Source organism: Emys orbicularis, chromosome 7 (genome assembly GCF_028017835.1).
Source record: "Emys orbicularis isolate rEmyOrb1 chromosome 7, rEmyOrb1.hap1, whole genome shotgun sequence".
NCBI lineage: Eukaryota > Metazoa > Chordata > Testudines > Emydidae > Emys > Emys orbicularis.
Window position 1 is genome coordinate 67,165,903 of NC_088689.1, and position 12,681 is coordinate 67,178,583.

Genomic DNA, 12,681 nt, shown 5'->3' on the forward strand with positions numbered 1-12,681 from the left:
CAATGCTGGCAAACAATCAAGTTAGTAAATGTTTTTGCACACGCAAAGGCAGTTTCTAAAATGTTAGCAACCTAATTACTTTTCATTTTAAATGTCAAAAAATATTATTGAACAGCTGTCATAAGCATGTTAAAAATGAAGGCATATAAGTAGTATGGAAGTACAAAAACCATCCCAAGTCTGTTTTCTTAACACGATTGGAAAAAAATAATTTAACATCTAATTCAGTTAATTGCTACTAAGCCTTAAATGTGTATATAGAATTTCAGTCTAGAAATCATTTTCATGGCTCATTATATCTGAACAACAGATTTACATTGGGAACACCAACAGACTCCATAAATTGAGTGCCTCTACTTTCCCACATGCTCCATCATTAGAATGAAGGGCAGTGAGGCACAAGCATCATTAAACGGAGTGTAATTTTCCCCTAAAACAACTCTGAAGAAAGTGTGCAGAGGCGGAGTGTGGGTGTGCCTGGTTTCGAAGGAAAGGAGTTCGATCTTGATTGTGTTCTATTTGAGCATTTTGTTCATACAAAAAGTTGCTTTGAACATGATTGACTGACTAATACAGCTAACTCAATAGATCCTATATTTTTAGCCCCCTATTCTACCAAATTTTTAACTGCGGGGGGGGGGGGGGGTGTGCTTTTCTAAGGCCTCTGAAACTTGAACAGTCAAGCTGTCATTATTTGCGACGAACATCCATCACCAACCATTTCTGTATAGCACAAGAATGCAGATTCTGGAATGACTACAGGTGGCAATGGGAAGTAAAAAAGACAGCTCAGTTTTTCCTGACCTAGGATACCACTGCCAGACAAAGTAACAGCAGCATAAGAGACTATTTTAGCAATGTGATACCCCCCCCACCCCAAAGAGGGGATCACTTCTGATGTAAATGAACTTTACTACATATACCTTGTAACACTTTTGTGGTGTGAGAACAGCTAGCTGAAAATGTCATTAAAACAATTCGCCTTTTCAGTGTCATTGATTGTCCCCCCAAAATAGCTAAGCAACACTGTTAAGTGTTCCAGACCGCCGATTCAAGCTTGAGTAAAGTCCATGCGTCATACCACCATATGGAAACTACTGGAATATACAGTGCATAAATGAGAAGTGTGTCTCTGGGATTACAGAATTCATGAAAAGAGAATCTTCAAAAGCAAAACAAATAAAAATTGTCAATGTGTCGGAAGCAATTTTGAGATACTTTCCGAAGATGTTTAAATGCATATTTTTATAATTAATGCCCTTAGAATGGGGCATTAGCAGAAGCTAATTTTAAGCTCACGTTTACAGCACTTTTGCTGTTAAAAAATTCTCTTCTGCTTCAAAAAGGCTTTTTATGTTACAGAAGATAATGTTAGTTGGCAGTTGTTTACTGATACCAAGGAGTCTTTCTAACCCAGCGAAGAGTGAATCCAGCATCTGTTCTAATCTTAATAGACGCTGCTTCAGCTTCTCTCACGGTCTCCTTTACAGATTGCATAAGGTTCTGGGCATTGTGAACCAACATATCAGTAGCCTGCAGACAAAGGAAAGGTGTTATTCTTTCAAGTTCTTAAATACCCATAGTGGTAGAACAGTGTTCACATTCAGATGAGCAATTGTTTAACTCAGAAGCATAAATCCCACCCTGCCTGGGGACTCACAACAGGAACATGATGTTACATCATTCTTGCTAATGTACATTTCAGGATAGTCAATTGTCAAAAATGACCTGTTCCATAATTTGGAAGGCTACCCCTCCCTCCCCCCTCCAAGTAGCAAGTGATTCTCTCGTTCGCAAGAAGAAGAGGTTACACACCTTATGCCGTAACTGGAGTTCTCTCAGACATGTCCCCTTATGGGTGCTCCACTTCAAGTGTGCCTGTGCCCTGCAACTTTGACAGGAGATTTTTGGTAGCGGTGCCTATTCAGTCTGTGCATGCACCCCACATATACTTGTGCCCCGCCCCATGGTTACATAGGGCTATGTGGATGTACCGCCCTCAGTTCCTTCTCCACCGCCAAGTCCCACGAGAGAGACTCCGAAGCAGAGGGAAAGGAGAGTGGGTAATAGAGCATTCACAGGGACACACATCTCAAAGAACTCCAGTTACTGCACAAGTAACAACCGCTCTTCTGTGGGTGCTCAACTTCAGGTGACTCCAAAGGTGTCCTAAGAAGATGGGAAGTTCAGACCAGAGTCCAACAGAAAAAAGAACTGACCTGCCTACAGCAGCATCTGATCTAGCTCTAGGCACCATAGCATAAATATTTAGAAAAACATATGAACAGAAGACCAAGTTGCCATTCTATAAGGCTATAAACATAGATTGTGCTCTTGTCCAACGTGATATCACTCCAGATTTCCTGGAGTGGAACCTGCGCCAAGAAAGCCGCCGAGGACGCTTGGGCCCTAGTCGAGTGAGCCCTGATCTCCGGGGCTGGTACGTTGGCGAGCTCATAGCACGTGTGTATGCAAAGCACAATCCATGCTGACAAGCGCTGCGTCGAGATAGGCTGGCCTCTCAGTCGCTCCGCAATGGCAATAAACAGTTGAGTTGATTTGCGGAATGGCCTGGTCCGTTCTAGATAAAATGCCAAGGCTCTACGGACATCGAGGGTATGCAGGCTGCGGTGGCTTGGGTCCGTATGGGGCTTAGGGAAGAACACTCGTAAACAAATGTCCTGTCCCATATGAAAATGCATGACCACCTTTGGAAGGAATTTAGGGTGCGACCTCAGTTGCACCTTATCCTTATAAAAAACTGTATAAGGAGGTTCCGAAGTGAGGGCTCTCAATTCCGATACCCTCCTAGCCGATGTGATGGCCACGAGAAACGCTACCTTCCATGAGAGGTGCATGAGGGAGCAAGAGGCTAGGGGTTCAAAGGGTGGCCCCATGAGTTTAGTTAGGACCAGGTTGAGATTCCACGCAGGGACCGGCGGGCGCGAGTAGGGAAACACCCTCTCCAGCCCCTTGAGGAATCGGACTACTGTGGGGTTGGAGAACACCGAAACTCCCAACTCCCCAGAGTGGAATGCCGATATGGCAGCCAGATGCACTTTAATTGAGGCGGGGGCGAGCCCTTGATGCTTGAGGTGCAGCAAGTAGTCCAGAATTGATGGGACTGAGGCCTGCAGAGGCTGTACGTGATGAGGCTCACACCAGTGGGAGAACCTCTTCCATTTGGCAAGGTAGGTCGCTCTTGTGGAGGGCTTCCTACTACCAAGGAGAATTTGCTGGACCTGGTGGGAGCACCTGTGCTCCGTATCGTTTAGCCAGAGAGATACCACTGTGAGATGTAGCGACGGTAGGTTCGGGTGGAGTAGGCGACCCCGGTCCTGTGTGATGAGGTCGCGATGGAGGGGGAGGGCGATCGGGGCGGTCACGGACAGTTCCAGCAGGGTCGTGAACCAGTGCTGGCGTGGCCACGCCGGGGCGATGAGGATGACTGCCGCCTTGTCCCTGCGGGTCTTGAGGAGGACCTTGTGGATGAGCGGGAATGGAGGGAAGGCATACCTCAGGCTCCCGCCCCACGGAATCGCGAAGGCATCTGCCAATGAGCCCGGGCTGAGGTTCTGGAATGAACAAAACTGAGGGCATTGGCTGTTGCCCTTGGTGGCGAAGAGATCCACCTGGGGAAACCCCCACCTCTGGAAGATTGAATGCAGGACGTCCTGTCTCAACTTCCATTCGTGCATGTGGTAGGACCGGCTGAGGCGGTCTGCTAACCCGTTTTGGACCCCTGGGAGATATGTTGCGAGTAGGTGGACTGAATGGGCTATACAGAAGTCCCATAGGAGGAGCGCCTTGTGACAGAGGGGAGAGGATCGGGACCCGCCCTACTTGTTTATGTAGAACATGGCGGTAGTGTTGTCCGTCAGAACTGACACGCTGTGGCCTTCTATGGTAGCGTGAAAGGTCTGGCAGGCGAGGCGAACCGCCCTTAACTCCTTCAGATTGATGTGAAGCAACTTTTCATCCCTGAACCATAAGCCCTGGGTCCGCAGGTCCCCCAGGTGCGCCCCCCAACCCAGGTCCGACGCATCTGTTACTAACGTCAGAGTGGGTTGCGGGGTGGCGAAAGGGACCCCTTTGCAAACCTGCTGCTGATCGAGCCACCAGCGGAGGGAGTTCGACACCCGAGCTGGGATTGTCACTACCAGGTCTAAGGGGTCTCTGTTGGGGCGATACGTTTGGGCCAGCCACAACTGTAATGGCCTGAGTCTTAGGCGGGCATGTCTGACTACATGTGTGCAGGCCGCCATGTTCCCCCAGAGTTCCATACAGCATCTGGCCGTGGTCGTGGGGAATTGTTGGATGGAGCTTACGACCCTTTGAATGGCCAAGAACCGTGACACTGGAAGACTTGCCCGTGCCGCCACCGAGTCCAGGACTGCCCCTATGAAGTCCAGTCTCTGCGTGGGAATCAGTGAGGACTTGGGCACATTGACCAGTAGACCGAGCTTGCGGAACACCTGTAGTGCCAGCGTCACGTGGGAGCGGACCTCGGCCTCCGACCTGCCCGCGAGGAGCCAGTCGTCCAAGTACAGGTATACGCGCATCCTTCTTTTCCGAAGAAAAGCTGCCACCACGGACATGCATTTTGTGAACACTCGCGGGGCCGTTGCCAGGCCGAAGGGCAAGACCGTAAATTGAAAATGGTGTTGGTTGATGGTGAAGCGCAGGAACCGCCGGTGGGCCAGGCGGATGGCGATGTGAAAATACGCATCTTTCATATCGAGGGCAGCGTACCAATCCCCCAGCTCCAGGGATGGGATAATAGCGCCAAGGGAGACCATACGGAAACGTGCCTTGACCAAAAATTTGTTTAGTGCGCGTAGGTCCAAAATGGGACGGAGGCCCCCTTTTGCTTTGGGAATGAGGAAGTATCTGGAGTAGAATCCTTTCCCCTTTAGGTCCGGAGGAACCTCTTCCACTGCTCCTACTGTGAGGAGGGTCCGCACCTCCTGCATGAGGAGTTGCTCGTGAGAGGGGTCCCTGAAGAGGGACGGGGATGGGGGGTGGGAGGGAGGGGGCGAGGAGAACTGAAGGGTGTAGCCCGCCTCCACCGTGCGCAGGACCCAGCGGTCCGATGTTATATGTGACCAAGCATATGGGACAGGCGGTCCCTGAAACATAGAGGGGGATCCGGAATAGAGTTTGGTACGCTGTCCTCGATCGCAGCTTCAAAACCCTTGCTTATTTCCCAGCTTGCCTTGTCCATGATTTTGGCCCTGGTTAGGCGTGTTGTTACGTCTACGCCTGTTATCCCTGCCCCTTCTGCGGTATGGTTCCTGTCTAGGACGAGGGTGGTACTGCCTCTGCGGTGGTTGGGGCTTAAAGGGTTTCCTCTGTGTCACTGGGGTATGCATTCCCAACAACTTGAGAGTTGCTCGAGAGTCTTTGAGGCTATGTAGTCTGGCATCCATCTGGTCCGAAAACAAGCCTGACCCCTCGAACGGAAGGTCTTGGAGGGTGTTTTGCACCTCTGGGGGAAGGCCGGAAGCCTGTAGCCATGCCGAGCGCCTCATTACTACTCCTGACGCGATTGTCCTAGCAGCTGCGTCCGCGGAGTCAAGGGAGGCCTGTAGAGAGGTTTTGGCTACTGCCTTCCCTTCGTCCACTATAGCCGCAAACTCGGGTTGTGAGCCCTGAGGCAGGGATTCCTTAAACTTGGAGACTGATGCCCAAGAATTGAAGTTGTGTCTGTTCAGAATCGCTTGTTGGTTAGCGATCCTCAACTGGAGGCCCCCGGACGAGTAGACCTTTCTCCCAAATAAGTCCAAGCGTTTTGCCTCCTTGGCCTTGGGGGCTGGGGCTTGCTGGCCATGTCGCTCTCGTTCGTTGACCGCAGAGTCGCCCAGCGAACAGGGTGTTGGGTGAGAGAAGAGGAAGTCGAACCCTTTAGATGGGGCGAAGTATTTCCTCTCCACGCCTTTCGCAGTTGGTGCACTGGAGGCCGGTGTTTGCCATACTGTTTTGTAGTTGGACTGGACCGTTTTTATGAGCGGGAGCGCGATCCTGGAGGGGCCCTCCGGGCTTAGGATGTCGACCATGGGGTCCTCCTGCTCTACCATCTCCTCCGCCTGCAACCCCAGATTGAGGGCTACTCGTCGGAGCAGTTCCTGGTGCGCCCGATGGTCAATCGGGGGAGGGCCGGACACTGTTGTGCCCGCCACGGCTTCGTCTGGTGAGGAGGAAGAGGTCAGGGCCTTTTGCGCGTCTTCCTCTTCCTGCAACTCCTCACCAACTGGGCGCTCCTCTGGAGCCCGTTCTATGACGTGGGTCTGAGACGGTGCCGGGCTCGGTGCAGAGTCCGCCCTTTCTCGCTCCGGTGGTCTGGAGACCGTGGCCTCCTTGCGAGAGGGTGGGCGCCACTGCGGAGAGCGGAACCGGTGTCCCGAGGGCCCAGATCTCGAGGTCCTGGATGGGGGGCCTTGCTGGTGGTAGGCCCAAGGGGTCCAGAATGGCCATTGTCCTGGCTGGCCCCATTGTGGGTGCCAAGCGGCTTCGTGTTCCCTACTGGCCTGTGCCCTGTGGGCATATCTGCTGGACCGGCCCGAGTCTGCCTCCGAAACCACGGACGGTGATCTGGAAGGCCACGGCGGTGCCGTGGGACGGTGCCGGTCCGGGGTCAGAGGGTAGTGCCTCCGGGACCGGGAGTAGCGTCTTGCCGACCTGGACCTGGACCGGTACCGGTGACCTCGGGACCGGGAACGACTGCGGGTGGTCGGTCTCGGGGATCGTGTAACTGACACGTCCCGGTGCCTACTCGAGTAGGGCTGCTGGGTCGGTGCCGGGCGCTTATTGGGGCCCGACGGCTGTGCGGCTCTCTGCACAGAGGGAAGCCGGGAGTCCACCGAAGCGGAGCTCGACCGGGACCAACGCCATGAACGGTGCCGAGATGGTGACCGAGATGGCTTGCCTCTGGATGGCAGTCGCGGCGGATTGTCTTTAGTTTGGAGGGGGCCCTCAGCAGACAATTCAATGAGGTCCTTTGCTGCCTCAAATGTGTCCGGGGTGGAGGGCTGTTCCAAAAGCTCCTCCAGCCCTTCCTCCTCACTCGACGCGCCTATCCCGGGGCTCGACGGGCCTTTCGGCGCCGGAGCCACTGTCACCAGGATCTGTGCCGGGGCCGCAACGGCCTTAGGCGCACTCAAGGTCTTCGCGGGCGCTACCCTCTTATGCGGGGAGCGTCCTCGGGTCTTGGGTTGGCCCTTCGATTTTACCGGCGAAGACGACCGATGCCAGAGGTGTTCCCGCTGATTCGGTGCCGTGGGCTTAGGGTGCCCCGCCGGCGCCGGATCACGGACCGATGCCGGGGCACTCCGCACAGAGGTTGATGGTGCCGTCGAAGTGGAGGGCTGTAACGCCGTCTCCATGAGCAGCTGCTTAAGGCGAAAGTCTCTCTCTTTCTTAGTCCTGAGCTTGAAAGCCTTACAGATCTTGCAGCGCTCTTTTTGGTGTGCTTCCCCCAGGCAATGGAGACACGAGTCGTGTGGATCGCTTAATGGCATAGGCTTGCGGCACGTGGCACAAGCCTTGAAGCCTTGGGTGTGCGGCATGCCCCGCCGCCCAGGGCCGGTGCCGGGGTTGACCAAACACCTAACACAAAGAAGTTTAAGTATTTCTAAAGAACTGATAACTGCTAAGCTTAACACTAGCTACTAAAGAACTGATAACTGTAAAGATAACACTAACTACTACGCTAAGGGACACTCTCAGACGAGAGACAGAGTTGTTCCAATGCCGCCACGGACGGTAAGAAGGAACTGAGGGAGGGTCAGGCCCGCAGGGATATATATACGCTAGAGCGGGGCGCCGCTCTGGCGGGAGGGGGGACCCTGCCGGCCCGACGGGAGCCACTGAGGGGAAAAGTTTCCGACGTCCGTGCACGCGGCGCGCGCACACCTCATGTGTAATGGACGTGAACAATCACTCGAAGAAGAAACTCTGGTTCCATGGCAGGGACATAATATTTTTCCCTCCACCCTCTTGCAGGTAGGTAGTGCTGTAGCTGGTGTTTGCCAAACAGTCTTGGCAGGCTCCATAAGAGCTCCAGTGCCCGGAATGGCGAGCCTCATAGATTTCAAAGTTTGCAAGGTATCCAGGAGTTTATGGTGGGACACCTGAAACACCTCAAAGAGAATCTGCAGCATGCCCGCAATTCGCTTCATCAGTTCTTGAAACTGCCTGAAGTCATCTGCCATAGGAGGAGGTGGAGGCATCACAGCTTCATCAGGTGATGAGGAAGAAATATTAGTAAGAGGAGTAATCTCCTTATCCCTCCCTTGCTTTCTGCTCCTCGCAGGTCTCTTCCTCTGGCATAGGTGGTGGAATAGGAGGTTGAGGAGAATGGGCCCTTTCCTGCTCCCTCCTGTGGTGTGATAATTTCTTTGTAAATTGTTGCTTTGTAAAATGAGGCCATGGATGGGCGTCACTTGAAGTTTATTCTCCTGTATTACGTCAGTGGAGGAGGGACAGCAATGTATCCTAGAATAGACTGGGGAACCCTGCACTGATATCTAAGAGTCAGAAATATCCTCTTCCACGCACTCCAATGCGGGGAAAGGGGTGGAGGGGCAGCGGCATAGCTGTCCGGCTTGCAAAGACGATGAGGGCAAGTATGGTACTCCAGGCGTTGGTGACCAAGAGAGAGTCTCGATGCTGACAACCCCCCCCCCCCCCCGCTTATTAAGAGATGAGGCACTGGCTCCCAAGATAATAGCAGGTCTTTAGGGTACCTAAATTCTTGTAGTACTGATGGTATAAAAGATAGGGTTGAGCAAGAACCTGTGGAAGACGGCTTTTTGCCGATGAAGCTGGTACCAAACATTTGGCATAGGAGTAAGTCAACTCAGATTCCATTGGTACCACAGGTAGCTGAGCAGTCTTTGTTGACTTTCATGCTACCGGTACTCAGTGCTGCTTAGGGACAGGCTTAGAACTTTTTTCACCAGTGTCTCTGCCGCTCTGGGTACAGGTACCTGAATTCAGTACCGTGTCTGTCTTAGACAACTGCCTCCTATTCATCTTTCTGGTACCAGCATCACTCGGAGCTTGAATAGAACTCCCCTTGGGACCCGAGGTCTCTGTAGTCGTCATCTGCGTTGGTGATGAAGATTTTCTTGGTGATTTACTCTTTACTGCCTTCTGCTTCGAGGCAGATGTTGAGGCTACCTCTATAGAGGACTTATGTACCTTAGATGTACTAGTTGCTGCAGTGCCGTCTCTCTCTTTAGGGATCTCTGGTGACTGAGATCTTGATGTGAACAGGGCACTAGTGGTACTGGAGGTCTGTGCGCACAGGGGTCCTCCACTCCTGGAGCTGGTTGTAAAGTTTGCTCCATCAGCCAGAGTTTTAACTTGATTTCCCTATTTTTTGGGAATCTCCCCTTGAACGAAGCACAGATCTTGCACTTACTGGGGATGTGTCTACCTCCCAAATAACAAAGGCACAGGGAGTGTCCGTCACTGATGGCAATCACCTCACCACAGGAGAGAGACCTTTTGAATCCCAGCAAACCTGGCATTCCTGCATAATATAACAAAGAGAACCCCTAGAAGGGGAAAAAGCTCTTAACTTATCTAAAGCTACCTAGCAATAAAGTTTTTTGGGGGGACAGGTAACTGACTAATTATCGAATACTATGGCAAACAGGCACACAGTAGACTCAGTCTCTGGCCAAAGACGGTTGAGAAGGAACTAAGGCCTGTTGGCCTGTGCAACCCCATATAGCCTCGGCGCAAGTCACGAGGGTGTGTGGGTGCATGCACATGCCGAATGGGCACTGCTACCAAAAATCTCTGATCAAAGGTGCAGGCACACCTGAAAAGGAGCACACACAGGGACACTACTCAAAGAAGAACAGCACTGGCTCCTGTTCCTCACGGCCTACCTTTTGAAAAGTTGAGTGAAAGCTAATGGCTGAACACAAGCTGAATAGCTCACTATTCCTAACACGTCCATCTACCAAACAAAGGTTTCAGAGAAGCTACAGGAATTCTAGACCAAAAATGTAAGTAAGTACAGGTCTGTCTCATCTTACGCTGGGGTTACGTTCCGCAGTCAGCGCCTAAAGCGAAAATCGCATATAGTCAAAATTACATTGAATGTAATGGCGGGCGGAATCACCCGCACTACAGAAACAGTATTTAAATTGTTATTTTTCTCTTTTTTTTGTTTTTTGTTTTTGTTTTTGCCAACCACGTAAAGCTGAAATCGCACATGTTAAATGCGCCTAAGATGAGACAGACCTGTATACCCAGAGCCATTGAAGGTAGCTGCAGAAGTCGAAGTTTCACAAAACAATGATGAAGTTGCTGGTTAATGAAGCAGGGAGAGCGGAAACTAAAAATGTTTTAAATAACTGCCCACTTTAGTTACAGTATTCTTAACCTAGTATTCATTGTAAACCACCAGAGGGCGCTAATGAATAATCTCCTATGCCAAAAAAACAGCTCTACCTTTTTGTTTTGGACTGTGGATTGTTTTAAAACAAGAGGCAATGTCAGGTTAGAAGCAAATTAAGTCTTCTCCATGAGACAGAGGAATGTCCTGTTGTTAACTGCAGAATATATACCAAGGTTTATTAAAATTAACACTTTTACTGGACACTGGGTCAGATTTACTAACTCTCAGTATCTGGGACACATCTGATTGTATACAGGACACGCACCTGACTGCCCTCTCCCCGCCCCGCATCAGCTAGCGAGCAGGAGTTTATATTACAATCAATTATGCAGCTCTTACCTGTTCTGACTCCTCGTCACTGATGTTCGTCCTACCCAACATGGTAGCTTTAACAGTGGAGAGGATTTTGAGTTGTGTGCTGATGGTTGGGATTCGCTCACAGACCTAAGGAGTCGGGAAGATGCATCATTTTAGTTTTTTAACTCGAACCAATTGATATTCCATTTTTAAATGGAAACTAAGATTTTGCTGAACTCTACAGTAGTTTCTCTTTGCTGATGGCTCAGGTACAAACATACAATGTACATGTAAACTTCAAGGGTACCTTGCATGATGTCACTGAAGACATGTTTACATGAACACTTACTCCGGCAAGCTGGGTTGGAAATCTACAGTGCTCCAGCATGCTATGCACTAACGCACCATGTGGACCCTGCTGCCACACACTAAAAGTTCCCTAGAGCGCATTGATGTAGTGGTTTGAAACAACACAATGTCAAAGTGCACTCAGGAACTTTTAGCAAGTGTCAGCAGGAACCATGTGAACAGTTAGTGCCCAGCACACTGGAGTGCTATAGATTTACACTCTAGTTTGCTGCGCCCTAATTGTTCTTGTAGACATGAGCTAAGGCACTGCAACTTAATTCCCATTCCTTCCTGATGGGCTTGGGTGACCATTCTAGCAATGTGGATCTTCACTAAAGCAGAATTCACTTTTCCTTTGTCCCAAATATTCCTTCAACAGACTGTGTCATCAGGAATGGGGGATGGGATTTGGGGCTGTATTGGTTTATGCTATTGCCAATACCCTATGACTTGATAAGGCTATGTGGATGGCCAAGGTGATAAGAGACCAGTCTAGCAATGTCTATGACATTCATGGAATTTTCAAAGTCTCTCTTACAGGACACTGACATGTCTTCTCCCATCGGAATAAAAGGACCTGATCTTGCAAAGTGAGAGTGGAAGAAAATCAACATTTCACATACTTGGGCCTCAAGACTCACAAAAGCAGGGATAGGGAGCCAAGGGGATCCACAGGTGACTCTCAGCCAAAAATAAACTCACTCTCCAGCCTTGAGCCATACTGAAGGAGCAGGACACAGGAAGGAAAGTGGTATGTGCATTATTTTAAAGTTAGCCCAGTTTATTACCTGCAAGAGGTTTGTTCTAATGCGCTTGTCGGTGCACTGCTTTGCCACCTCCTTGGCCAATCGAGTCACTTCATCTGATGCTTTAGCAATATCCTTGGCACACTGAATAAGGGCACGCTTGTTTCCACTGACACCTCTCACTAGGCGGGACATCTCTGCCATCAGCAGAGCCATTCGCTTTGCAGCAGCAATTATATCATTACCCTGCAGGGAACAAATATAACAATGAATGTTAGACACAAAAAAGGTAATATAATTACACCTGAACTGTAATCCACACTCACTAACAAACCCTTTCATTAAGTCAAGGAAGAAAGAACAATTCAAGTCTATTGAAAAAGATTCTTCATAAGGAGCACTGAAGATTTGTACAAATGTTTGTGAAATACTTTCCCCTCCAACACTCAATGAAAACGTTTCAAAACTGAAAAGAAAAAAAAAAAAAAAATGGTGACCAAAGTGATACTTTGTTCCTGGAGTGGAAGTGACTAGGATTTTAAGACCAAGTGTGTTCAAGTGTTATAGACATTCTAGATTTCCCCAATAAAAGCAGCATTACTGAAAACACAAGTGCCAAATTAAAAAAAGTAAGTTAAACCAAACAGTACCAATTCTCTGAAGTTAAATAATCTACTATGAACAGCTGAACATAAAATTTTAAATGGCATCTGAAACTGAATCATGAAAATCTGTCAACTACACTACCACTTTATAGTATCCACAGAAGACAATGGGAATTCTAAAGTGGAAACCATTTGTTAAAATATTTTTTCCTTCCAGTTGGCCATCTTTGCTAGTTTCCTCATAAAAATAGCAAAATATGTATCTGATTTT

The 12,681-nt window shown here is 49.7% G+C and overlaps 1 protein-coding gene across 2 annotated transcripts in view; it reads right to left on the bottom strand.

The window, feature by feature from the left end:
* Window positions 1-1,313: 1,313 nt before the first annotated feature.
* VCL (vinculin) overlaps window positions 1,314-12,681 on the bottom strand; it is a 109,738-nt gene continuing 98,370 nt past the window's right edge. For both annotated transcript variants that reach the window (XM_065407512.1, XM_065407511.1), the window contains 3 exons: window positions 11,848-12,051; window positions 10,754-10,858; window positions 1,314-1,533 (listed from right to left, as the gene is read on the bottom strand). In XM_065407512.1, coding sequence (XP_065263584.1) covers window positions 1,387-1,533; window positions 10,754-10,858; window positions 11,848-12,051 — 456 coding nt within the window. In that variant the 3' untranslated portion in view covers window positions 1,314-1,386. The remainder of the gene's footprint in view (window positions 1,534-10,753; window positions 10,859-11,847; window positions 12,052-12,681) is intronic.